Source organism: Anser brachyrhynchus (genome assembly GCF_964034855.1).
Source record: "Anser brachyrhynchus genome assembly, chromosome: 6".
NCBI classification, from domain to species: domain Eukaryota; kingdom Metazoa; phylum Chordata; class Aves; order Anseriformes; family Anatidae; genus Anser; species Anser brachyrhynchus.
The window spans coordinates 32,996,454-33,024,362 of NC_137700.1; the positions used below are offsets into that span (position 1 = coordinate 32,996,454).

At 41.6% G+C, this 27,909-nt stretch overlaps 1 protein-coding gene across 15 annotated transcripts in view; it reads left to right on the forward strand.

Annotated features, from left to right (window-relative positions):
- The window catches only part of SORCS3 (sortilin related VPS10 domain containing receptor 3), a 313,425-nt gene that overhangs the window by 252,060 nt on the left and 33,456 nt on the right, over positions 1-27,909 (forward strand). For all 15 annotated transcript variants that reach the window (XM_080597782.1, XM_080597781.1, XM_080597774.1 and 12 more), the window contains 5 exons: positions 1,632-1,708; positions 1,817-1,908; positions 5,181-5,288; positions 22,640-22,757; positions 24,267-24,400. In XM_080597782.1, the coding sequence (XP_080453908.1) occupies positions 1,632-1,708; positions 1,817-1,908; positions 5,181-5,288; positions 22,640-22,757; positions 24,267-24,400 (529 nt within the window). The remainder of the gene's footprint in view (positions 1-1,631; positions 1,709-1,816; positions 1,909-5,180; positions 5,289-22,639; positions 22,758-24,266; positions 24,401-27,909) is intronic.

Genomic DNA, 27,909 nt, shown 5'->3' on the forward strand with positions numbered 1-27,909 from the left:
TTTACTCGGAAGGTGTAAGAGTGGCTCACTGTGTAAAAAATGGACTTGGAATAAGGAAATCACAGGCTCAGCAGCAATATAGTGGTTGTGGGCCATTATCACTGGGAGATCTTCTGATAGAGTATGTCAGTGCTACCTCTGCCTGCTTCCTATGGGACAGACTTTCCTACCACCAGAATCCCGCCTAGCATTGATTGAAGGTATTGTTGACAGATCAGCAGGAAAAACAGGTAGCTTTTCCCTAAGCCATTGGGTGCTTTGGGAAGTAGGGAAGTCAGAGTTAATTAGCTTAGGACAGACCTATACTGTTCAGTGAACCTGGTGCTTGTAGGCATTTTAGCTTTGGAAACAGAAGCAAGATGCTGACCTCGGGGTAACTTGGGGAGTAAGCTAAAAAGGTCTGCTCAAAACACGGGCAAGTTTTTCAGGTATAGGACATTGCTCTTCTACTATTATATGCTCAGAGGTTCTAGAGAGCTGGTGATTTAGTAGAAATTCATAATTACGTGATTAAGATGTATCACTTGTTCTGTCTGCTGTCTCAGATGAGGGACCTTTGATAGCTGTTTCAAGCTCAGAGGTGGTGTCCCCAAATGGTGTTCTGCTGTGCTGTTTGTATATACAGTTCAGGCTGATGTATGACCTTTGCACTGCTTTGATGTGTGGCGCATCCATTTCCTAACACATGGTGAAGGCAGAGTAGCTCACTCCAAAGGGCTGTAAGTTGAGGCTCACAATTTGTTAGGTCAATGAGAACAATCGATATTGTCTAGAATAATGCTCAATATGGTCTCTACCTCTCTGTTAAGTCATTTGACCCAGCTTAATTGTCTGCACTGCTTCTGTCCCCAGGTGAGTTTCAGACCTGAACAAACAAGATTCCTTTAAAGACAGCTAATATTTCATTACATCACAGTCCTCATTAATTCCAAAACATTAGTAGACTCAGGAAGAAGCTTTGCTTGTTTGACTGCAGGTTCTGAGATCAGTTAAGTTTTTGAGCATTTTGACAGAATTTCAAATAGGCTTTCTAGCCCCCTAATCATGAGCTTCAGTGGTGCCTTGGTTTCACCTTTAAACTGGGTTTGTGCGAGTAACTTGCTTTTGGATGTTCTCCTTTACATGAAAAGAAGAGACAGAGGTAATTACTCATGACAAAGACTGGCAGATCACAGAGATCCAACTTGCCAGCCAGAGCATGACAACTGGAAGTTCAGAGAAAGATGTGTGTGCAACGGAATATCTAGTGGCTTGGGACCGTGGCCTCTATTCTGCTCCAGTTTTGATGATTTGTGTGTGCACTAAATGGATATATGGTTTCATATACAGTTTTTCAAATGTGTAGGTCTAGAATAAGCCTGCCTTTAGTGGGTTGCAATTATGAGCATTGCAGTCTGTTGGGAAAGTAAGCTGGTAATTCTGTTTCTCACCAGTGTCGATTTTCAAATTGATACTGGTTTTATGTTTGCATTACTCTTGTAACTGAATCTTGGCACCTAACTGTGGTGTTGTTTTTAGGTAAGAATAGAATAAAGAACAGCAGAAAAGCACTGGTCAGACCAAGTACTTTTGGTTTCCTGGAAAAAGTTCTGTATTCACACAAGAACTTTTGCCCCTTACTTTTGTTGCAGGTAATATTGGCTCTGAGCTTTCCTACACTGATGTTGGCATGTTCATCTCTTCTGACGGTGGGAATTCCTGGAGACAGGTATGTTTTGCAGAGAGAAGGAAAGCATGGAGCATTTTACTATTATTCCTTCTCTTAGCCTTCCTTTTCCAGTGGAGTAGAGCATTCATGCAGTACTTGTGCTTGCAGATCTTCGAGGAGGAATACAACGTGTGGTTTCTGGACTGGGGAGGGGCACTAGTGGCTCTGAAACAAACGTCAGTGCCCATCAGGCACTTGTGGTAAGGAAACTTATTACTTTGATAAGCTTTCCTGATGCGGGTAAGCTGACAGCGGTGCTAATGTCTTGTGTCAGCTGGTCAACGTCTAGTGTCTACACTCTAAATGAGCAATTGAGATCATTCTTATCTGCATTTTACCTTTTCTTTGTTTCTAATGATTAACACAGTGATTATTGCACCATTATAAAAATATAATGGCTATATACATAGTTACATTTATTAATATTTTTTTTTTGCACTAGTAATGTACTACAATGCTTCAGGTGGGGTTTTCTTCTGCTAACAGATACATATATACTGAGTAAGAAGCAGTCTGTGCTTCAGGTATTTCTGAGAAGAGTTGTTCCTCACTTCTGCTTTTTGCTTGCAGTAGCATTAATCTGGTAAGACAGATAAATGGAGGGAGAGGAGAGGGCAATAAATGCTGATAAGGATGGTGGAGTTATGTTGCTAAACGTTACTGTCTTCTAAAGGATTCCAGGTTTGTTTTATGATAAGTGATTTTGTTGCAGCCATGTTATATGAACAGCCATACAGAGTCAAGGCCAGGGTTCAGTTTAGGCTGCAATCCTCTTGTCAACAGCCTCCTGTAATTGGGACATACAGGAAAGTAGTAACAAGACAGACCCATAATGATGCTCCAGCTACTTTCTGCTTAGGATCTTTCTGCCTGTAGTTAGAGTGTGTTTTTGTGTGACTTAGAAACATTTGCCTGTGCTAGGTAACTTGGTAGTCATGACCATACCTGAAGTTCCCACAGGAAAGAGGACACCAAGAGGACCATGCCTAAGTCTTTAAACCAAGCCAAGTATGATCCAAGGCAGGAGAGGTGTGTGTTAGCCAAGGGTAGGAGTCACCAGCAGTAGGTGCATCAGACTGTGGCAAGTTGAGCTCTGGAAGAGTGAAAGGTGAGCCAGTTTTTGAAAGAGCTGTAAGTCATGTATTAACCATTTATGGCTATATTCTTTAACACAGGTGTAACTGTTTTAATTGTGTCTTTCCTTGTGGAGGCTCTTTGGACCTAACAATACGCTATATCCAAGTGCATGTACTTAGATTTCAGGAAAGATTTGGTCACGGGTTGACTTTCCATAGGAGCTGAGAACCCAGTTCACCTTTGTCTGCTTTGGAAAGGTTTCTTTCAGATATTCTCCCTTTCCACCAAATCTCATGAAATTGCATGTGCAGTACTACGAGTGCCCCACCCACTCCATTAAATGAGGAGTGATTTAGAGCTGTTATCAATAAGCTCCAACAGGTTTCTTCCAAAATTGTACCCTTAGGGGCTTTGGAATTTGCTTCATATTGTCTCAGTAGGCACCTGTTTTATGGGCAGGAGTGGAATAGATTAAAGGGTACGTGTATATCTATTAGTTCTCAGGCAGAGACATTGTACAATAAGTTTCATCCTGGAGAAAAGAGGGGTGGATAATTGAAAAGCTGAGAGAACTTTAGCTAACCTAATGAAGCATGCTGTTCCCCAGAAATTGAAATGCTGTTTAGATAGATAAGCATGCAAGCAGAACAGCATACAAATGCACAGGTGTACAGGAAGATACATACATTTAAATAAATAGATTTGGGGCAGATAAGCTTTTTGTATGCTGTTGTTCTTCCAGCTTTCTGTCTTTGGTCTGTAGTCAGCTTCCTTTTCTGGCAGATGTGTGTTGTGAATCGGGTGAAGGTTTCCCTAGGCACTACTACTAGAGGCAGATATTTAGGAAATGGTGCGTGCAAACCTTGGATTTTCCCATTAGAGAGCTCAGGTAATTGTAATCCATTGTTTGTAATACATATTGCACTGACTTCCTAGTCCTTAGGTGTCATCTCTCTGTCCCTGATGCTACCTACTTGGAGTGGGGAGGGTTCAGTTTCCAACAGGACCCCCTTGGGCAAATTCAGCTGCTCAGGTGCATGTGTACATGCATGAACACACACATGCACACACTCCCAAGCTTTCCTCGCCTGGAAAATAAGTCAAAGTTCTCTTTTACGCTCACTTTAAAATGAGAAGTATTTCCTGATGTTTAGAGAACAAGTTTATGCCATGATTGTCTCTCTGGTAATGTCCTTTTGGGTTATATCAGCTTTTACAGCCCAGGCACCTCACAGAATTAGAGAGAACTCTTAAACGACCCTGCTGGGAGAGGATTAAGTAATTCCAGAGCCAAGAAACCTTTGTGCTTCTCTGTTTGTTCTTCCTTCAGTGGTAGAACTTGGAGCTGAAATTCTGGGCAGAAATTATGTGAGAGCACTTGTGTGGAGTCTGCGGGCAGAGAGAAACTTCATCACTTAGAATGGTTGGTGGGCAGCAGCTCTGGGAGCTTGATGCGGACTCTCAGGCTGACAGTGCAGAGGTTATGTGTCTTTCCTGCTATAATGGCAGCTGGGTCTGCATACCCTCCTCTGCCTGTTCCCTGCACCCTTGGACACAGTCTGTCAGGGTGACGAGGGCTGGTGGCTCCCTGGGGGCTGGGAAGCCAGGAGACAAGGGGACAGCAGGGCAAGACCTCACAGCGGGGGCCTGTCGCACTGCCCCAGCCAGGGAGCAAGGCAGCCCTGGCCCAGGGCACCGGGCACGTTTGTGGGGACAGGGATGATTGTAGATAAGGGCAGATGATCAAAAACTACTGAATTACCCTGGCTTGTCACTGACAATGTGAACACTCTTAGCCTCTAAGAAGGGAAATGCTTTAGTTTTAACCAGTGCATAGTTTTTCTTTACAACTGTAAAAGGCAAAGCACACCAGACTAGTCACTGACTGTGGCTCGGTTTGGCCTCCTTCCTCCACCTTACTGTAAAACAGAAGCAGCTGCTGAGATGGATGGCAAACAAGTATTAATGGGGATAGAAAGATTGTAGCTAATGCCATATGGCATTGATACGCACATAGTTTGAAACTTCCTATGGTGTTGACAGAAATTTTCTTGCATTCAGAGCAGGGTTGCTTATGCTCTGAGCACTGCTTCATGCCAGGTGCTCTTTTGATCCAGAAACAGGACTTGGCAATGCCCCTTCATCCCTTGAGGTCTGATGTACAGCTGGATCAAGTATATCCATGTCCTTATTGCAGGTGTTTGTAGTTTCTAAGGTTTTGATCTTTCAAAATACACTAAGAATATGAATTAGTGGGTTAGGAGATGGCAAAGATTGGTGCCTGTCTGTAAATCTAGCAGCTGGATCTTGCAAACCTTAGCCAACATTTAATTGCTGCAGTTGCTCTGGAGTAAGTCTTTTTTATATGTATAAATCTTGTCTGCTTTTATCCCAGGGTGAGTTTTGATGAGGGAAGATCTTGGAGTAAATACGGTTTCACATCAACACCGCTTTTTGTGGATGGATCCCTTGTAGATTCTGGCATAGAGACCCAGATAATGACGTAAGTATATCAGCTCTTAACTTTCTTAAAATGTGGTGGTAGAAGGAGTGCATGGAGATCCCCCAGTGCATGGTGGGCCTCTTGCATTGCAGTGTAGCATTGTGTGTCTACACATGCAGGGTTGCATGAATGCATGGTGGTATTCTGTGTTTTATGCTGATGGTCACAGACCCAGATGGAGTGTCCGTGCAAACAGGTGATGCAGCGAAACTCTTCCCAGTAGTAGCAGGGGGCTATAACAAGGAGAGATGATCCCAAGATCTGACTTGTGAGTTTAGATGGGATTGTAGGACAAGCTACTGCTCCAGGGGATGATATAGCCCTGGTCAGGCTACAGAGGAGTAGTGGTATCATCACCCCTAGATGTTTTCAAGCCTTGCTAGATGAAGATGTGTCTGCCCTGATGTGTAGGTGGTGACAGTCTCTCTTGGAATAGGAGGTTGGAATAATTAAGTCCAGAGGTTCCTTCTTGCAAAGACATTGTGTTCCTTGGAGCTGATGGCCCAGGGGCTGCAGTGCTCTTCAGAGGCCAGCAACCTGTTTGGTTGCACCTAATGTCAGTTTTGTGCTTGCTCCAGTCGTGCTGCTTGAGTGTCTTTTGATATTGCTGCCAAGTATGAATATTCCTCAACCTCATTGCTTGCTATCTGCATTGTGTGTTGTACATCTGGTCTTAGCTCAAGTTAAAGGTGTTCTCAGTGTGCATATGCAGAGTTGAGCTCAGAACAACTGAGGTGTAGTGTGCTATGATCTACCCATACAGTGGAAAGAAGAGCCTGAGCTGGCACTGAAACCGCTTCCTAAGAGTGAGGTAACACTGGGTAAGGGTGATGGAACTGGTGAAGTAATCCTTGCCCAAGAGCAGGCCAGGATCTGAGTTTAACAGTGAAGGGAGAGAGGGAACTTTTCAAAGTAATCTCAAAAAGTCATCTGACTTCTTGAGCAAAGCAGATCTGAGCATTCTGCTCTGGGACTCCAAACAAAGTAGAGACTAGATGCCTTGCCTTTGTTGCTTGCAGAGTTACCTTCTTACCTGTGTTTTCTCTGGGCTGGCTGGAACAGCTTTCTGAAAAGGATCAGAAAGCAAGCTGGCTAAGACACTGTCCTTAGACTGGGGCACATCTGCAAAGTCTATCTGCCGTGTTGTGAAGAAGGTTAATCACATCAGACATTGATACATGTCTGATGTTGCATTGTTCCTACCCTAACTAAGGGGTGAGAAATGTAGAGTAATTTTCATCTTATAATAGGTTTGCTTTTCCTGCTTTCTGCACCTTACACTGTGAAGTGCTCCAGATTTTCACTAGTTGCAAGAGGAAGGAGAATCAGGCCCAGTATGCTTTCTTCTAGGTTTCAGTCCATCTGCTTGCTTATGTGGCAGGAAATGCGTAGGTGCTTCGCATTGCTGGTGTCACAGGTAGTGACAGACCGAAAGGAGACGGCTGTGTATGCTTGTCACCAGTTTCTTAAGGAATCCTGGATCAGATAACAGTTGTGTCTGGGGCATTTCTGCTAGTGATTTGAATTTATTCCAACTGGGTTGTGTGATTTGTGTTGGTTTGCATTTCAAAAATCTGACACATCAGCCTTAAACAAGCAGAAGTAACTACGTGGTGAGGAGTGGTCTGTACCTGCAGTTGAATAGTTTCTTACATGGGAGCTTGGAGGTTCACCTTAGCTGCAAGAAAAGGACTGGGGGAAATCCTCTTCTGGTAAAGGGTCATTAGAGCTGGCTTTATTTAGTTATTTATTATTTGTTTGTTTGTTTTATTTTTTATTTTTTGCCATCTGTGCCAAGACAGATGAAGTGTCTTAGTGCTGTAGTCTTGGACAGCCAGAGGATCAGGAAGCTGTAGCTAACTCCTGTATAGGCCGTCTATATCTTCTGTGCTGACCTGTCCTAGGAAGGCCAGGGTGAGTAATTATGGAGCTACACCCTTAAGGGACTTGGAGTTTGTTTTCCGAACAGTGCACAACGCAGCAAGGCAGCACAAATTTCCAAGGCAGCACAATGCAGCCTCCATGTTTGTGTCCCAGATAATTGTTCAGATTCTTATTAGAGTAGACGTTGCATCAATTTTGGTAGAGGTGTTAGTTTTTCCTTTTGTCTAAAACCATGCCTTGGTGTCAGCTTTTTCTTCACGAAAGTGGAGTACTTGTTTGCATAGAAGAATATATCTGTGCGTCTGCTGCTTTGCAATCGGCAAATATTGCACCTGTTTTTTTCAAGAACAAAGTACAACAGTGTGATATACTTGTAAGCCTTTTCACAAGACCGCTGTGAACATCTTTTTGGGAATATACATACCAGTCCCTGTCTAAAGATTAGAATCTGCATTCTGTCCACTCTACACATTTTTCTCCAAATGCAGCAATAATGTTTCACTTTCTGTGCTTGTTAACGTGGTGGTTTTCAATGGCATTCTTTGTGCAGTGCTGGATGTGTCACTTTCCAACCCCCAACATACACAGCAGGATCTGAACTCAAATCTGCACATCAGCACCTTCACTGAAATCAGTGAAGCTAATCAGTTTCAAGTAGCTATGGATTCAACCCGTTTACTTTATAAATCAGTGTAGTTTTATTTTGAAGCGTAAGATGTATTTTAAATCTAAGGTTACTGTTATTGTATTTCCATAGTCTTCTGACAGGGATTGTAGAATGAAGGTTATCTTGCTAAATCAGCTTTCTTGACAGCCAACATGTTTTTTCCTTGAAATCTTTGCAGGCATTTTATTATTATTGTTATTATTAGTAGTCATCATTAGAATTTTTAAAACTATTCCTAAGAGTCTGTAAAAGCTATAAAAAGAAATTTCACATGATATTTAAGGTAAGTATTTAGAGAAATTCCCATTCACAGTGTTAAGGGAACTGAGTTAGGAAACAGCCCATTTATAAAGTGTGACTGAAAACCACTTCTATACACATCACTTAGGTATTTCTCACAATGAAAATTTTAGCTAACCGATATATAAGGGCAATGTAGGATCGTACTGAGCTTGTGGTAGCTTTGTCTGAGAAGAGATTAATGCCTTTTTGTTGCTACTGGTCATCCTCTAAGCCGGAATAACATTTTGGTGGTTGGAGTTATGTAGAATTTGTGTTTGTGGGTAGAAATTGCAATGATTTCAAGAAGCTAATGGGAGCAACACAATGGTTTGTGATCAGCATCCTCCAGCTGAGGATGGAGTAGTTGAGAACTCTTAAGGTAGAAGCAGGACACAGAAAGAGAGGGGCCAAGACTGCGCTAATATTTGAGTTAGGGAAAATTTCTGTCATTGATTTGCACCAAAGTGGTCTGTGTTCAACTACTACTGAAAAATAATGTCCTGAGAGGGATGTGTATTAAATAGTCATTATATCCCGAATGTTATTACCATATTGCATTATTAACAATGTTATCATAATACTATTTTATTAAAATCAGTATATCAGTAGAATGACTGTTATTCCCAGCTTTCATTTCATGGCACATCCTGTGAGTGGGCTGTCTGGGTTGTAGGAAGCTGCCACAGTTTTAGCACAGAATTTCCTATCACTTCATGGCTGTTAGGTGAGCGGTTGCAGTAATTGTACTGTAGGAGCATACTAGGCTTTGGGATCCTGTGCTTCATGTTGTGTATATTTGTCTTAAAACAGTCTTAAAGAACTGAACAGTATGCTAAAATCTGCAGATTTGTGTGCATTATATGATTCTGAATATATAATATAGTTTGGAGTAGTGGGATTTGGAATTGCTTTTAGTGGGGGAATTTACAAGATAGATTGCAGAGGTCTGTTGCAATCTGAATTGTTTTATGATTTTATTTTTCATTTTATATGGCTGTAAGGGTGCAAGAATGAATTTCTTCACAAACATAGCTGTGTGGGCTCCACCTCAGGATGTAGATTTGTGACACACGGGGAAGTACCGTGAGACTAAGTGAGCTGAGCTCCAAGCCTAACTTGGAATTACTGACTAAGCAAGGTGAATCTACTCTCCTTTCTTCATTCCTGGTTGATCATCTGCTCCTGTGGTTCCTTTCACAGTTATTTTGACACCCATCTCATCTGACAAGACGGTCAGTTCAGCTCCCTTAGTGTCACAGCACTTCAGCAGGTGTGTGCTAAAGCACATTGCAGTGTTTGGCACAACTGTACAAAACAAAGGGTCTTTTAGGAAAATAAATGGATAAGGCTGAAGGGTTTGGCACATTCTTAGGTGACCCAATGAGTGACTAGTAAGCACTAGTCTTTTTTAAATGTACAGTGTTCTAACTTATTTGCTGCAGCCCTTGCTGGTGACTGGTATGTCTTTTAATGATTTTGTTTTCATGGGTTGGGTCTAACATTTCTGTGTTGACAAGTCATAGGTGCAGGATGTTACTTGCCTGAGGTAGTCCACTAGTGAAAAGGAATCCAGTTGTATTCCCCTTCTAGTGGATTGTAATATCCAAACAGAAACAGTATTTTCTCAATAGTTGCTAATCTATACCATTCAAATCAGAGACAAGATATTTTTGTGGGGCCGGAGAAGGTCTTTATGTTGTTCCAGCTCTTACTCATAGTTATTATCCCTGCCACTTCATCTACTGAGCTAAGCATCTCTACAAACCTATGTAAACAGAAATAACCTTTTTGCTTCATGGTCCTGCAAGGTTTTGCTATCATTCTAGTAGACTCATTACACATGTGTGTGTGCAGACACTCATATATGGATGGGGACCATTAAGTTTGTCTCTGGTGATCAATATATATTTATGTAGAGACACCCATGTGTGTGTATATAAATAAGTGTTAATATGAACATATACTTAATGATCCATATATATATATCTGTGTATGCATCATTGAGTATTAACATTTTCATTTAGAAGATTTAATACAAACTGGTCTGCCAACATAGCTGTGACTGCTTCCCTTGGCTATGCATACATTAGAAAAAATTCTTGGTTGTAAATTAATAGGTTATGAGCCCTGGCCCTTTCCAACACCTTCTCATTTACATGGCCATACAGCTTTACCAGAGGTGAAGTGGGAGCACTTTTTTTTTCCAGGAGGTCCGTATAATTACTGGCAACGCATCACTGGGTGGCAGAAGAGTGGGGCAGAATGACTAAGCAGTTATGAAACATTGGAGGTGAGCTGGAGGCCAGGAGACTCTTGAGGTGAGAAAGAGGGCATGAAGAGCACAGACAACACTGAATCAGGCCAGAGGTAACTCTAGCTCTGTTCCCTGATCCAACAGTGGCAAGCAGATGATGCTAAAAGTATTAAAAAAAAAAAAAAAAAAGTTTCCCTTTTACACTTTACTAATTTATAGAGATTTGTAAATAAGGCACTTTCTTGATCAGACATAGCATCCTATGCATAGTATCCTATGCCTGACTTTCATGATTTTATTCTATTTTTTTGATGATTTTTTCCCTAAATTCCTTTAAAAGTTTAACAGTCGCATCGTGGCCAGGAATTGCATGAGTTAACTCTTATTCTGAAGAACTGACTGATTTGTGGAAGACATCAGCAAAGTATGTACAGGCATGAAGGCAATGCGGACAGATTCTGATTAGCACTCAGCCCAGGTGCAGCAGATTGAGTATGAGAAAGGGGCAGTAGCTTCCAGGTCCAAGCTCCCACTGAGTTCAAAATTACATGGGAGTCAAGAGTCATTTTCCTGTCACTTTCTGATAAGGTGATTATCATCTTTCCTCTTTAAGCAAAGTAACATTCATTGCCTTCCTCTCTAGTCTTGCTGTCACGTTTAAAAGCTGATATAGGAAAGAAAATTACAAGCTGACACAATGTCCTTGAAAGATCCTGCCCCTTTGTTTAGGGGTAGGAAGTTGTGGATCTGCCACCTCTGTGTGGTTGTACTGAGGGAAGTAAGGTGAAAACAGAGACGTGGTAGAAAATAGTGCCTTTGCTGGGATGTGGGCAGAGGAGATGACTTTCCCCTTGCTGGGCCAGGATTCACCCTCCAGAGTTGGCACCCTGTTAGAGCTGCCACCCCTGCTAGCAATCTCGGCAAATGAGAGAAGAGGTGAGTGGCTGGCAGAAACACCAAGACGTCATTCTTTCTAGACGTAATTGAGGTTCTTCTCTAATATGCATAAAGAAAAAAACATAGACATGGCGTTACTCAATTCCTGTGGCCCAGCAGAGGACTTGAGACTCCTATGCCATCAGTCAGGTCTCTTGTAGCTGCACTCTGCTTGAGAAAAAGGGAAAGAAACTGTTTGAAAAAAATCAGACTTTCTTCTGTAACCTTTGCTGTTGCTACTGAGCTGAGCAGAGGATTTGATTAAGAGGGAATCTGGAGGGAAGATTTCGTCGGAGATCTGTAGAAAGATAAATCCAACTTGCTGCTTCCAGTAGGAAGGGATTCCAGAAAGTATTACATGTGGGGGCTGTTGTGATGAAGGATGCTGAGCTCTATCCATATTTATCTTCTCTGCTTTTGGGAAGCAGGGCTTGAGAGCTGACTATCCAGCTTGTGCTTACTAGGGTCTACCAGAAAAGTGTCTTTTTGAGAGATCAGAGGGAAGATTTCAAAACTTGGTTTATCCAAGTTGCCTAGGTACCCTGAGAAGATACCTAGAAAAGACTGGGAAGTTTAAACAGTTGTCTGCATTCTGGTCTTATCTTGCCTTTTTTCTTTTTTTCTCTTTTTTTTTTTTCTTTTCTTTTTATGAATATTGCAATAACTGTTTGTGGTGCAGCCGATTTTATTATTGGCTGTGAATTTTATTGCAAGACTCTGATGTGTCCTTGTGAGTTCATTGTACTATCGTCACTCATGTAGCTGTGCAAACTGCAGTGTGAAAACCTATATATGGACTCTTCAGAATAGGATCCATGAAATTAAAATGGCTCTGTGAAAATAATGACTGCACACAGAAAGAAAAGTAAAATTTAGAACTTGATCTGACAAGAAAAATTGCAAATATGGTTATTAAGTTAGGAAACAAAAATGATTGAGAGGATATTGGCATTTGCTATAGTGAGCTGCACTCCTGGATCATCTAATCTAATTTCAAAACCATCTGGAAGTGATGAATAGCTGTGACTTTGCGAGAAAATGATCAATCTGCTAATGCCATCAAGTGACTTTACAATGGACAAGAAAACGTGTGTTATAGGAATTCCCATTTTATCCCAGCAGATGATCAGTTTATACCCTGAAGAAAGACAGTTGATTACCCATATCATTATCTTCGTTTGCAAGACTTAAAAACGTTATTAACGATCACAGATTAATCAGTGTCACTTCCTTCTCCCATCTCCCTCCCTGCCAAAGGAGTACTATATTCATTAGCCTTTGGACTGCTGCACGAATTCACCTAAGCAGCTCACAGAGGCACAGCATTGATTATGCTGCTGATACTTTCAGTGTGAGCTGAGGTCTTTCTGTGACACCTGAGTAGACAAATCAGGTGATGAGAACATCTGCTGCGAGTAATCTTACTCAGACAGCATCATGTGATTTATTGGGCCTTTGGAAAAGGATGGCTGTGACCTGAGATCGGTTCCCAGCAGTCGCACGGTGTACTCAGGAGATTCCTGGCAGAAGCCGTAACACACAGAGGAGGCACTGGGCTCTGGGCACGTTTTGTGTAGCGCTGGCTTCCTAGGGCAGACATTACTCTCGTTGGAGTCAAATACTGTTTCTGGACAGGAGATCAAACATTTACTAAAGAAATGGTTATCTTTAGTTCTATTGTGTAGATAGGGAAATAGAGGCAGAACAAGGGACGTGCCTGTCATCAGTCACCCCGCAGGCCATGGGAGAGCTTGAAATTAAACCAGGTTTCCCAAGTCCCAGGTGAGTACCTTACAGACTTCTCCCATTCTTTAGGAAGGAGATTGCTGAAGAAATACAAAGGGGGCTAAACCTTGTCTGTAATGCTCAGACAAGGTGGATGGAAAGGTAGGGATGTGCAGGGTGGAGGACTAGAAAAAGGTCTGATATCTGGAGACTCCTCTGGGCTCTTTTGTTTCAAAGTTAGTATGTAAAAGTCCTGCCAGAAGGAGAGAGAATGAGCAGATCATGACAGATGATTTCTTTTCCCTAAGTAAAAGGACAAGGGTTGCCTGATGACAATGCAATCCAGACATCCTCATCTAGAGGCTAATGTACTTTGTTTCTTGCGCTTTTAAATAAGGACAGATGGATTATAGCTCCAGTGCTGTCCTCCTGCCAGCAGCTGGGGTGTGCTGTACTGACTGCTCATGCTAATACTGGGTTGCACAGCCAGAGGTGGGGTGCTGTGCACGCACTCATTCCTCAGACTTGTTCATTTTTGTGTTAGGGAAAGCCGTGACATATTCTGATTACCTGATTTTATCTTGTGTGGATTGACAAAGCGTGTGGCCTCTGCACCTTTTCTGTTCAGCCTGGCCCTGGTCCTGCGTGGGGCAGAGGGTGGTATGGCTCTTCAGCTTCTCTGGGGGCTGGGAGGACTCAACCCTGGCTTGACTGCAGAGTTTACTCTAACAGATTTTCCACTGTTTGGCTACAGTGAGTGGTAGAAAGCAGCTTCCCAGAGCAGCACTACTGTACTTAGAAACATTTCACATCATTCAGGTGGTGCTACAAGCCTCTGCTCCCGAGGAGAGCCTGACCTCGTATGCTCGCTGTACATGATTTCCCTGTTTAGTGATCCCTTTGACCCAAACCTGTGAAATTTCCCCCACTAAAAGTGATCAACCACCTTCTTACACCATCACCCAGCTATGTGCAGCTCACATCCCCTTCTAAATCTTTGTGTTCTGCTCTCTGATAACCTATGCCAGGCAAAGTCTGTCACCCTGAACTGCCACAGACAGTACTTGTTGCATGTGTTTGGGTCCTGCATGTTCCATGCGATGTTGCCCACATTTGTGTTGGATATCTCTTGTTGAAAATCTACTGTTTGATAGGATAACTGATTGAAATGACTGGACATGTTGTGTTATCCAGCTTCTCACAAAGGGGCAACACCTGCCTCTGTTGGGACCACAGACCTGTTAGGAAATGCTCGGATTACTGATAGTTGCCAGTATCTTTTCTAGAAGACTGAGGCAGCATCTTCAGGTTTCAAAGCTGTCAGAAATTGGTTGCCTTTCATAAGTACTTCGAAGAAGAGAGAGAACACTACATGAAAAAACAGCATTAAAAATTAACGTGCTTTCCTACTACCCTTCCCAGGTGTCTTACACTCCCTTTCATGTTGCTGGGATTTCTTTTGAAGCAATTGTCATGTAAAGTGGTTTGGGAACACTGGCAATAATTTTTTTAGAGACCAGATTTCAAAAGATTTGTTTTGTCATTCAGTAAGCTCTTATTTTGATAGCACTTTGTATTAGAAAATAAAAATAATAAAAAAAAATCTCTCCCCAACCATTGCCTTGTGCAGTTAATGGAGAAATCAAGCCCAAGCGGTAGGCCTGCTTCATAATTATATGTTCTGCAGATTACTTGCTAATTGCACTTGGCATTACTTCCTAACTATGTTGTACCATGTCATTTGTAGTGGTTTTCCTCTTGTGCTTTGAAGGAAGTGCCCATTGGGCTGATGAATAATCCCAGGACTGTTTTCCAAAAGCTGAGAGAAAAAGGTCTACCATGATTGCACTGCAGGATTTTTATTGCAGGATTTTTTTTTTCTTTGCATTCATAGAAACTCTTCCCCTGTACCATCTCCCCTCTCCCTCCTGACCTGGAACCTGGCAGTGGCGCAGCTTTCCACGAGCAGTTCAACATGGATTGCTCGTCAGTGAATGTGGCCAACATTTTGATTTTCTACTCTGTGGAAAATCTCTATGTCATGACATTCAATTTCAATTGGATGTGGGAATAAACCATTTCCTTCAAATTTCATCTGTGTGAGCAATTCTATGAAAACTGTTTGACCTGTTATCTTGGGAAACAGAGCAGAAACTAGAATTTTCTTAAATTTGTTTCCAAATTTGTCACCATGGGAGCTGCTGTCTGCTTTTAATATATTATTGGTGTTTTAAGTGCTGATAGTTTTCCCCCTCCGATTAGCAGCAGTAAAACAGAGCCTTATATCTGAGATGATCCATAGGAGTTGCACTAATTTGCATCAGCTGAAAATCTAGATCCAGATTTTATTGGGAAGAAGAGTATTCTTTTCTTTATAGAAAGTTTGCTACTTTTCTTGTTCTTTTCCCATTCACAGACAGAAGTACAGCAGCCCTGAATCATCACCCAGCTGCCCTACGGCTGCAATTCCTAGTTAACAGGTCAGCCAAAAGCAGCTGAAATAAATGCTCCAAAGTGGCTCTTAAAGACTATTTATTGTTTAGGAAAAAAATCAGAAAGTGTTTTTTGTTGGCAATTGTCTGCCTTTCCAGTGTCATATTTCATCTTTTATGTTTCCTTCATTTCCAGTCTCTTGCTCCCTGCATCATCTTGCCACTCATGAGACAGGATAACTCTGGCTCCTCTTCCACTCTCCCTAATTGCTGATCTGTGTGTCTCTCAATTAGATTCTGCTTCCTTGTCTCAGTCCCTTTCCATCCAATTTCCATGTAACTAGTGACCTCTTTTAACGCTAATTCCATCTAAACCTTAATAAAAAACAATCAGGAGGTTACACAGCCCATTTGGTTTTCTCTAAAGTCATGATTGATGTTTAATTCATGGAGAAATGGCTCATCTCTTACTCCCCATTCATAAAACCTAACCCCACCAGCACAATTTGCAATTGTTCTGTTGCTGCTTGTGTGTTTTCAGCCCTAACAGCTCAGCCTGCACACAGGAGCTAGTCTTGCTTTACTGCTACTTTTTTACAGATGGCTTCAGATCCAGATTTCATAATGGGCTTTTTTTTTTTTGTGGGTATGTGAAATTCTCAGCATTTTCTTTTATTGCCTCAAAACCTGTAACTGTCAACAAGTGATGGAGATACCTTTATGTACCGTGTCCTTCTGTAAGTGTGTGCACTGAGCCAGGCTCTCTAGCATGGTCTCACCACTGTTCCACATAATGTAGGGCCAGGGTAGCCTGACTAATGGGGACAAAAATCCAAACCAAGCAGTCATGATTTTGGTTTCCCCTGGTTTCCCTGAACTTCATTGCCTGAAGGGAATTGGAAAAAAAAAGGTTTCTCTGCCAGGAGGTTGTTCTTCCGGCTTGTACTTACCAGCACTTCGTGGGTCCTTCCATTAAATTACTGCTCCTGTCGTTACCCGTTAGAGGCACAGATGTAAATAAAGAAGAATTTTCAGTGGAAGCAGAGGGCAACCTTGCTTTGCTCGCTCTCTCTCTCTCTCTCCATTCCTGTGACAAAAGCACGGTTTCTGGTCAGCTGAAACATTACTGTTCTGGGTGATTTTACTAGTTTCTTTTGCTTGCTTGGACACTTCCTTTGCAAGCATTTTTCTTTCACAATAAAAAAAAAAAGCAACAAGATTGCTTTCAGGTTTTCCTAAAATAAGCAGTCTACTTGTGATGACACTGCAATTATATTTTCCTTCAGTATTATTAACTAAAGCGTATATTTGGCTTGCTCTCTGTCTAGTTTTCTGTTGTCTATCTCCTTGTATGGTTAATCTATAGATTAAGATGCTATCTATTACGTGTATTTTTTGCTTTCATTTCAATTTTAGGTATTCAAACATAAACTGTCTATTCTGTAGGGCCTAACCCTGTTAAAACTTGACTTCAGAGGTCCCCAGGGTACTTTGTGGGTAGCAAAATGAGGTACCTTTTAATCCTCCTCACCTTGTTGATGTCCAGTGAAGGAAAAATGCCTCACAAAGGAGTATATATTTGATGTTTTTTGTAGCGAAGATGACCTTAGCATTTGCTTCCATCCTTTGTATCTTCAGTCATCTCACTGATGGGCACAGCTGAGAACAGAGGAAATTACCAGTCTTGACAGTTATCTCCCATTACAAGCATGAAGTCTTTCCTCTATATCCAGACCAGCTCAATACAGACAGCTTTAACGCATGCTTGCTTCATATCATGTCCTGACAGTTTACTATGGAAATGATAGAAAGCAACTTGATTTAGCCATGAGAAGACATTTCTATTTCCGTGCTTGGGCAGCTTGTTTGAAACTACCAACGGGGATGGATCCAGGTGGATATAGCTGATGCTTTTCCTGTGAGCAATGCAGGAACTATGCTTGAAGATCCATTTCTCATACCTAGGCAAGGACAAGGATTGACTCTATGGCCTAGAGGTGGATGAGGTGTTGTCTTGTCACCCTCAAATCATCCAAGGTTTCCGGTAGACCTGTCAGGAATGGGCAGTATTGAATGGCATAAAAAGCACAGCTATCATCAATGCAGGGAATGATAAGGCAAAAACAATGCAATCCATCAAGAGCATACTGTGTAAGTGTAAAAAGCCTTTTAAACACTTTCAGTACAAGGTTATCGGGTCAGTATATACCACATTTGTAAGTTATTGTGTATTTAAAAAATTAATGAAAGATATAATTATAGCAGTGTTACCAATGACCTTTTCCAAAATGACTCCATCATGAATCTGTAAGCATTTCGGAATTGTTTTCTGGGTTCCTAGTAATTTTGCTGCAAATTAATGACATCAAGACCTGGCAATAAAAGCCTTGCCTTTTTTTTTTTTTTTTCCTCAAAAGAAGAGATTGAGAAGCATTTTTTCGTTTCCTAGCAATGGTTTCACTGTGAGTGGTGCGTAGAGCCAGTTGAGAAGGGGCTGTCCTATTAGCTAAGATTTTATGTGGTGTTTTAACTGCTTACTCTGAGGGACAAAACAAAATCTATCCTGTCTAAAGCCAGTAAATTGCCATTCCATGGCTTAGCTCGGAGAACCGTTGTTAAATTGAGCTCATTCAAAAACCAGACCAAAATAAAAAAAAACACCTGACTGTCTAAATGCCATGTGGGCTCTTGTATTTATTGCTTCTCAAGGACTTCCAGATCAGGCTGCTATGAATGGAAAAATCAGAACATTCTCTTCATTTTGACTTCCCAGAGTAGGACCTTGAACAACCAGCTCCCTTCTTTTGTCTTCTACCCTTGTAATGAGCAATTAAGAGCTCTCAGTTAGACCATGGTAGGCAAGGTTATTGAGGCAAAATTCATAGTACATTGTGTCCCCTTTTCCTCTGTATCATCTTGATAGTTTAGCTCTATTTAGGAAAAAAAAAAGTTGCTAATTTAGTGAACAAACTAAGTAAATGGGAAACAAAGATACGTAGGAATTGGATAAAATAAATGAGATTGTATCTTCAAAGCTATGTGAAGCCTTGCCAGTTGGGACAGAAAAATAAATTCCTGGCAGCCCTTTTTCATTCTCTCTCCTGGGGTCTTGTTTTGTTTCTAAGAGAGGCTCAAAACTGAGAAAAATCATGTCAGACTGCTGAGGTAATGAGTACACAAAACTTTTCTGTCCTCGGCTAACAAGAAGTGGTTATCTCCTGTATGCTGTCTTCTGTCTTGCCATTCACAGCCCTTCCACAGATCAGCTGTGCAGGATACAGAAATCCAGATGTACCTACCGAAAGCACTTAATGCTGAGCACTTCTTGAGAGGTGAACATCAGCAATATAAATGTTTGAGCTCTCTGCCTAGCTTTCTTGGTTGGGCCTGGCAGCCCTAGAACAGAGATGGTAGAGGTGGACGTGTGGATGCACCTTGGTCGCTGTGGGAAAATATCCAGTGAGGTAGTTCACAAAACTGATGAAAGTAGACTTCAACTGCAACACCTGATTTTGCACATCAAGGTTTGTTCGTGTGATGGTTTGTTTAGCTTAGTTCTAATTCCAAAAAAGATGAGGGTTTTCATCGCTTCCCAGGGTAATCTGTTTGAGAGTTTGGAACTGTTTGGAGACCAGAGCACAGCACTTCTCTCCATTTCTTTCATTTGCTTACTCTCGTAGAAGTTTCAAACCCACTACAGAGTCACCTTAAAACGTAATGTAACCTTCGTTGTGTGGGCTGATCTCTCCATCTGAAAAGTACCACCGGCAGCTGGGCTGCGTTCATTATTAGCGAGCAGTGCTGACAAGGTGCAGTTGCTTGCTAGCTGCTGCGTATATGGAGCTCTCGTCTCTGAAGGCTGCGCTGCAATGCTTGATCAGGCTCAAGAAGCTTTTTATTAGCGAGGGGGGAAGTTGCCATTTTAGGAATGAGGTGACCCAGAACTATCTCGGCAGCGCAGAGGAAAACATTCCTCTCTGTTCACACTCCTCTAATTACATTTAGTGTAGTATTGTTTCATCTAAATTATAGCAATTATATACAAAGATCTTCTTTGAAATCATTTAATTAAAGAGTAGCTAATGCTCTGTGCTTTTGGAATGTTAATATATTGCCTTCCACTTAGGAAACCTCGTTTTTTCCATTAATTATCATAGAAGAATTTCAATGGCAGAGGATTTTTAGCTTGTTCTAATAGATTTAAAAAGCAAGTGCTTTTGGTAGCTTGATTTTTGTAGCACAAAGAAGCTTTTTACTCTTTTTCTGGACAGTAAGCTAAGGTTGAGTCTGAGGAATAACGTTTTCCTTGAGATGCTGATGAAGTGTTGGGTTTCTCCAGCCCCGTTATCTTCTGAGTTCAGGCAAGTGTTTGTGTTTGATTATGTTCTCCCCTCCTCTTGCTAGATTTTCTGTGTAATGCACAGGCAGGTCAAATCCTGAACAGGCATAAATCTGCTGGACTAAATGATTTCTGCCTGCTGAGTTGCTGCCTTGCAGGAGTGACATTTCAGTCATGCTTCAAATCCAAGACAAACAAGATTCATGGGAGAGCTGCCTAGTAGTGCAATAATGCCGTGACCAGATGAGCATCCTACAAGACCATGTACTGAAAGCAGTTGTGGCATAAGAGCCGGTGAGATTTAGCCAGTGCCAAGGCAGAACTGGGAGCTAGGCTGGAGTTAGAACTCCTCCTACTGGAGCGTGGTTTCTGGGACCTCCTGCATCCCCCCTCTGTTTCCCATTCTTTCCTTCTCACAAGTGCCCTGGCACCTGATATTGCTGTGGTTTCTTTGCTTTGATTTTGGTTCACAATGTGCCTTTTGTGTTGAGGAACGGGTTTTGCAGTTTCTTCTGTAGCCTTTTCTGGATGTGCTGTTGCTTCTTATCACTGGTACCCTACACCTGGGACTACAGTAAGAAATGTTCTCCAGACCAGAGCCAGGAACAATCTACCTAATAAATCCATTCCTACAGACAAGTCCTTCCCACCTACCCATTTCTAACCTGTGTACACATCTGTCACTGCTTCTTCTTGTTTTGTGTCCTTCCCCTTGTCAGTTCCTTAGAGCTTGTCTCCATGAGGCAGAACTTGAATGTAGAAAGACGTCCACAGCAAACCCACAACCCCACTTTCTCTCCCTGATACCCACGAGCTGAGACAATTTTCATGAAAAACAGCCCAAGGCAGATGAATTTTGGCGCAGGCTATAGTGTACGAGAGGAGTAGTTTGAGCAGTGAGGGGAGAGCAAAGCCAGCGACACTGAGTGATTACTGTGTAAATTAAGGTGAACTGGAGTAATGCTGGGGCACAGTAGGATCTGGATTGCAGTCAGGAAACTCAATAGAATTTCTGTACTTTATTTCATTTTCATAGGAATATTTGAAAATCATCTCTCTCCCCTCTCTTTTAGCCTGGAATAATTTAAATCAAAAACTTTAATCTCATAAGTGGCTTGGTTGAAATGTAAGTTAGTGAAAGATTTGGTGTAATGAAAAAAACACTCTTTTTCTGCTCTGTAAATTTTGCAGTAATGGTGATACAATGATATTGCTGTATGACTGTCAGAAAAGATTTGGGTTTCAGTACATAGAGAATTTTGAAATCTGGAACTTGTATTTTGAATGAGTTTTTAGGTTCTTTTATAGATTCTTTCAAGGTGACCAAGAATTTTTGTTACAGTGACAAATCAACTTGATTGTTGTGTTCTGTTGCTTTTGTTGTTTATGTGGACTGAGGTGTTTCCCCTGCTGATGAGAAGTTGTAGCGTTGTACATGGCTTTTAAAGTCTGGTCACCCGTGTCCCTGCCCTAATCTCCTCCTATTACACACCTCTTTGGAAATCCAGCTGCAGTTGATTGAAAAGCTTCTCTGCTGAGAAAATCATGGCTGGCCGCGGGAATAGGGAGCTGTTACTTGATCAAAAAATGAGCACCCTGTAACACACATGCAATGTTTCTGCATGGGTGGAATCTTTTGCTTAGGTACCTGGTGTTATTTCTTAATTAAATCATGAATTTACTGTGATTTTTTTTTTCATTTTTTCGTTTTTTTGTCCATGGCATGAGCTTTCTACATATAGATTCCCTTAGTATTTGTGGTGATCTGTACCACCAGTGCTTTTTGTTGCTGTGGTCCTTCTCTTCCAGACGCTTAAGTATATAGCTTTCCCTACAGTCGAAGGAGGGCTCTATAGTTGGGAAGGCAATTAGAGAGACCTGTGTTCAACAAACAACTCTGCTGCTGGTGGTGCTGCAGGTCCGAGCTTGGGCAGAAGCCTCTGGTGCTATTTAATTTTTACATGATCTCTTTCATGATCCCATTTGTAACAGATCTGTGCCTCGGTTGTAAATTACAGTCTGAGTCTTTCCCCCACTGTTTCTGAGTGCTGACCCTTCAGCTCCAATTGCTCCTGCATACAGCTTTACTCAGTATGAGCCTTGCATTCCTCTGGAGTTGCATGGGAAAATGTGCCATTTTCACCCTGAAAATCAACTTAGTACTTAGCTAGGTGAACCATGGACTGTGATCAGTGACTGATGATGATGTGTGACCTGCTCAAAATAATTAAGAAAAACCTCTACTGATAACCTTACAGTGGTGACAGTATAATTTCATTCCTACTGGCTGCAGCCAGCTTTTACTAGTTAGAAGGGAGGCTGCCACCTTTGCAAGTTGCTTGCTTATGATCCATATCCCAAATATGTTATTTCAGGTGCTTCTCTTACAATTCATAAGTAGTAAATTTGTGCAACCAGAAAGTTCAGTAGTACAGAAATTGAGTAAGCTAAGAAAAGCTTGATTTTGAGACACCCTAAACATATATTCATCAGAGTAGCTCCCTTGGCATTAGATACATTACTTTCTAGAGTGGTTTTTTATTGTTCTGAGTGATACCTAGATATTCGCGTTACACTCATGACCCATTGTGCTAAGTACAGAAGACTTGGAAGACCTTCCGACACAAGCTGCACAGAGATCAGGAAAGGGCTAAATAATTCTAGGATGTAACAGGATCAGGAAAGTGTTATACATGACTGAATAACATTTTCTGACATTAAGCTGCATGGCAGTGTGTTGGTTTCTGCAGCTGAGATTCATGAGAAATGATTTGCTTAAGGGAAGCGTATCCCTGTCTGACTCTGGTTCCTTCTTCCCTTTCTCGTGTGCAGAGTTTTTGGACACTTCAGTCTCCGTTCTGAATGGCAGCTGGTCAAAGTGGACTACAAGTCTATTTTCAGCCGGAGGTGTAACAAAGATGACTACCAAACCTGGCATTTGCACAATCAGGTACTTGGACTGTGTAGGGAGGGGATGAGGGGGACTCCTTTTCAGATATTCTGTAATGCCAGGTAGGAATACACTTGTTATTTTTGCATCCATCAAGCCACCATTCTAACCTGTTGATGCTTTATTTCCCCTGAAGCATATGCATGAATAAATATGGGGCCAGTCTTCTCCAGGCAAGTTAGGAAGATTGTTAACTTCTCTTTGTGTGAAAATATTCCATTTTAACAGCTGGATCTTTTCGCCCTCAATGCTCAGGGCAATGTAAAACCTCACCTTGCGATTGAATTGTAGGAGGCATTGAACTCTTTGTAGCTCTGTCAGTGACTCAGGAAAATAATTTTATTTCACTTTGCCTCTATTTTCCCTACTCAAAAATGAAAATAAAAACATTTATTCATCCTTCAGGTACTGCAGGTGTCTGTAAAACTCTGGGGAGTCCTTGAATAGAAGACACCAGAGAAGACCAAATTATTTCATTTTATTCAAGGATACATGCTTTCTTTTTCATATATTCTGGCTTATTTTCACAGTGGATATATTTAGGTCCTGAAGCCACTAGAACTGAGGGAGTTCAGTACTCTCTGAAGATTACTTATGGGTTACTGGCCACCAGTATGATGTCCCGCTCCCTGCAGGGGAACCGAACTGTAGCCAGAACTATTGGCACTGTGATTTTCCTGAATAAATCCATGAATTAGAAATGAGCATTAATTAGGCAAGGATGTATCAGATGACTAAAATCATAGAAGAGAATAAATGAAAGTAATTTAAATGAAAGAAAAGGGAGGACATGTGTGTAACCAGGCAGCCATCTTGGGAATTGCTATTAATGGGAAAGAAGTATTTCAATTAGGCCTTGTCTTCTTTTCTTATTTTTATGCAGACAAATTATTTCTGGCTCAAAGAAAATTGTGTTTATAACAACTCACGAAAATGTCAAACATTTATTTTATATTAGCTACTCCTAGTAACACTCTTGAAAACCTTTGTGTGCAAAAAAAGCCAGACATAACATGCCATCAAAATTATTTGAGGTCCATAACAAAGCCAGGTCTATCAGGGAAAGGAAAGGGGAATTTGTGCCTACCCTGGGTTTTAGACTTGGGCAGTTTTTCCTGCAGTTGATGTTGTCTGATGTGGAAGAAACCTTGGGGTATGTCCCCATTGCCTTTTCAGGATAATTCATAGGACTAGAGACACTGACAGATGCCTTCTGAAATATGATGTAACCAGGTGCTGGCAATGACTGGGGTACCCAGCCATTTTGGGCACATTGTGGCTAGCATCCCAACTTGGTGCTGAACACAGTGCACTCATGGGTCCTCCCAAAATGCCTTTGAGTGGGCAAAGCCACAGAAGAGGACTAGACTCTTAGCTCCCCACTTTCCATGTGGTAATTGTATGCTTTCATTGTCTTTTGCATCTTTAGACAAAATGCGTGGTTTAGGGCCTGGATGCCACTACAGCTCTCTGATTTTCTTTCTCTTCTTTCTTCTTTGGCTGTCAAAGGGGGAACCTTGTGTCATGGGAGAGAGGAAGATCTATAAAAAACGCAAGCCTGGAGCCCAGTGTTCTCTAGGTCGGGACTATTCCCGAACAGTGGTATCTGAACCGTGTGTCTGTGGTCAAGGAGACTTTGAGTGGTGAGTATGTGACTCTGGTAAATTTTGCAGGGCTTCTTCTTGTAGCATTGGCAGTGGTTGAGCTACTGCCTTGGGCAAAAAAAATGTGTGGGGAAACTGGGTCTTATGCAGCTTCATGGTTGTGAGTGTACTGTATAGCACAACTGTGATCCTCATACCTGTAATGTGAGGGAGGTGTCCATGTCGTTTGCAGGGGAGGCTTGAAATCCAAGCCAGGAATTCAAAAGTAAAAAAATGCAAGTATTGATTGACATTTTAATGTCCATCATTTTCAAAGAGTGACAGCTAGGACTTTTCTCTTTGGTCCGAAGCATGTCCTTTACAGAAGAAAAAGGGAATTTCTCTGTCCTCACTTCAAAGGTCACTGAATACCTAGGGAGCATGCTAGCAAAACATACACTTTTTAGATTATTATTCCTTTGAATTCCAGGGAACCATTTGCTGCTTTTTCTCGGTGTTTTATTGAGAAATCTCTGAAAATGATTCTTTAACATGTCTGTGCAGCCCGCCCTTGTCAGATGTAGCCACTTGCTTTGCATAAATATTGGTGTTTCCAACTTCATTGGCCATAATTTCTAAACTGCTTTAAGGTCATTTTGAAAGCAGCTTAAAAATAAAAATGGAGAAAGAATGAACCACTGTTTGATATTTCTTGTACGCTCAGGGGCAGGAGTTAGGGGAATGCATAACAGCCCAGGATCTCTGAAAAAGGAGTTCCTATGGGGAACCCATGATAGACAATACTTCAAAGATTTAAGACTGTCAGTAGCTGTGATGTTTGAGCCTGAATGGTCAGGATGACGTTTAAATGAGGTTGAAAATACCCTGAGAAAAGATCAGCTGAGAAAACTGGTTTTCATTTTTATAGGAGGTTATCAGGATCAGTGACTGATGCAGTATCAGTGTGATTCATGAAAACTTCACTTACCTTTGAATCCTGCATTAAGAGTTGTGAAGCATGAGATCTGCACACTTATTTGGATCCAGACTAGCCAAGACTCATGGGTCTTTTCAGATCATGGACACGCTGATATACTGCAAAAATGAATAAAAATATAGACCAAGGTGTTTTCTTGAATACTGGAGTACTTTGGCTCTACAGGATGTTCAGGGATATAGAGCAGAGATTTTCATCTTATCTGGATGGATGCTTAATTTGTTCCTAATGCCAAAATTACATCTGGGATTCCTGAGCTTGACTCGGGAGATCTTTCCCCTTTGTTCTCATCATGGGAACTTGCAAGATGAACAAAGTATTTTGCCCTGCAATGTCTGCCCTTGGCATTGGCATATGCCTCTGAGCTGCACCAAGAACTGATCTCCAGAAATGCTAATGTCTTTGCTCTTTTTTTTTCCCCCCCAGCTTTGTGCCTCACCAGCTTTATAATTTCACAGTGAAGCTTGTCTTTTCTAAGCTGTAAGTGGAAAACTGCAGTAGCTAAATTGGCCTTAAGTGCTGTTCTGCCTTGAAAAGGGTTTGCATCAAAATGCACCTTTTCATTTAATTGACCTGCTCCTTGCATACGTACAGTATCATTTTTGCTTAAGTTTCCCAGTAACATGAGAGAATATTGCTGTTAACCTTGTCAGTCCTGCAGAGGAAATGCAGTTAGAGGACAGCAAGCTGGCTTTTGTTTCAGATTCTGCACTGCCAATGGAATCGTTAACTGGCTTCCAATTGTAGGATTTTTACAGCTGGTAATGGAAAATCAGAAGAACCAGCTTCAATTTAAGGGTGAGATTTGATGCTAGTCTGCAGGGCTAATTGGAAGAAGGTAGTTTGAAAAAAAAAAATTAGTGCTGTAAATGGGGTGCTAAGCTTGAGTTATCTTAAAGGTGATTTTCAAAAAGGAAGAAAGGTGGACTCATGGGCTCTGACTTTTGACTTCTAAAGGATGAGGCAGTTCTTTAGACCATGGCAAGATGCACATTATTCTAGGATATGATTCATCTGCCTTCTTTTGGATGTCCGCGTGAGAATGGGAGGTGCTGAAAAACACATTTTTGCTGACTAGGAGAAGGCTCTAGAAAGGGAGCTTATGAAGATATGTCCCCAGTGTACGTATCTATAGCTGGAGAGACAGCTCCTATTCTTTCAGTTGGTGCTTTTGAAAAGGGAAGATGTCCACTCAGGCTTTTCTGGCAGGATTTTGGCCTGCCACTGGTGTGTGAATTGAGCATGTCCCATGGAGATTCAGAGAAAGGAGGAAGGTTGGCAGCTGGGGTTGTGTGCGTACCCTGAACAGCAGGTCCCAAAACATTGTCTCCACACTTCTCCAGTAAGTAGGTTGGGAGGTTTGTTCTGGTCACAGAGCATCCCACCCTACTACCTTTGATTGCACCTGTCTTTTGAGAGCTGCGCCAACAGAACAAATGTCTGTGGGAGCCCTACGGCGCAAGCTGTGACAACTGTGCTCCCTCTCTTTTGGTCACAGAGCCCTTGTTGCAGTGATACCAGCTTCCTGCTGTTAGATATAAGGCTGATATGAATTTCAGGGGCATAAAACATAATCCAGGACCCCAATTCGACAACTGCTCACAAGTTAAGATTGAGGTGATTCTGGAAGCCCTCAGTCATTTTAAATAGAAAATCTTGGTCTTTTTTTTTTCTTTCCTTTTTTTTTTTTTTTTGGACAGAGAATGGTAGAAGGAACTCAGAAGTGTTATTAAAATGCTCACAGATCTTTATTTTCCTTCCCCTTGCTTCTTTATTTACTCTGTCAAGATAGTTTTTCTGAGAAAGACAGCACAGCAGCTGGACTTGATTATTTCCTTAACTTATGCAAACCCTGGGGCTTAAGAGAAGGAAGGTGGGCAGCATGTGAGGTTTTAATATACATTTACCAGAAGTTAATGAACAAGCACAGAACCTTGAGGGCATACAGCAATGTTGTCTTTAATTTTATTAAATATTTATGCAGCTCTTTTCTTCTTTAGGGCAAAGTACAGCTCTCCTGAATATTTTTAATTACCAAGTCACTGCCAGGCATTTTTGACTGTGCAGGTCGGACCCACTGAGAATGATTAAATTGAATGTTGAGGGAAAGAGCATTAGGGAATCTCTGAACCTTTTAAAGTAGCTTGCAGATTTTTTGCCCTCCAAAAAAAGAAAGTAGCAGCTGGGGACACTGGGGACATAGCACAATTTTGTCTTACCAAAGGTCTTCCTGGAGACTTTCTTGCTGGCAATTCAGACATCGAATAGGTGAAAAGATAAAGCTCAGAGTGTCCTAAAGGGCAGAGAGTGTTTTCAAGGCAGTGGCTACTGCAGTATCTCTGTTTACACAAAGGTTTAATTTGTTGGCATTTTTAACCTGCTTTGGGCAACAATCCAGATTCCCTTTTTATTTGCCCCTTGAATCCATCCTGCCGATAAGGGATATACATACAAACCTGAGCGAGAGCCTGTTAAACCTTTTGGAAAGCTTTGAATTAATCCTATTACTTCATCATAATATTGGCATGCAAAGGCATCTATAAAAAAAGAAAAAAGTCTTAGATACAATTAT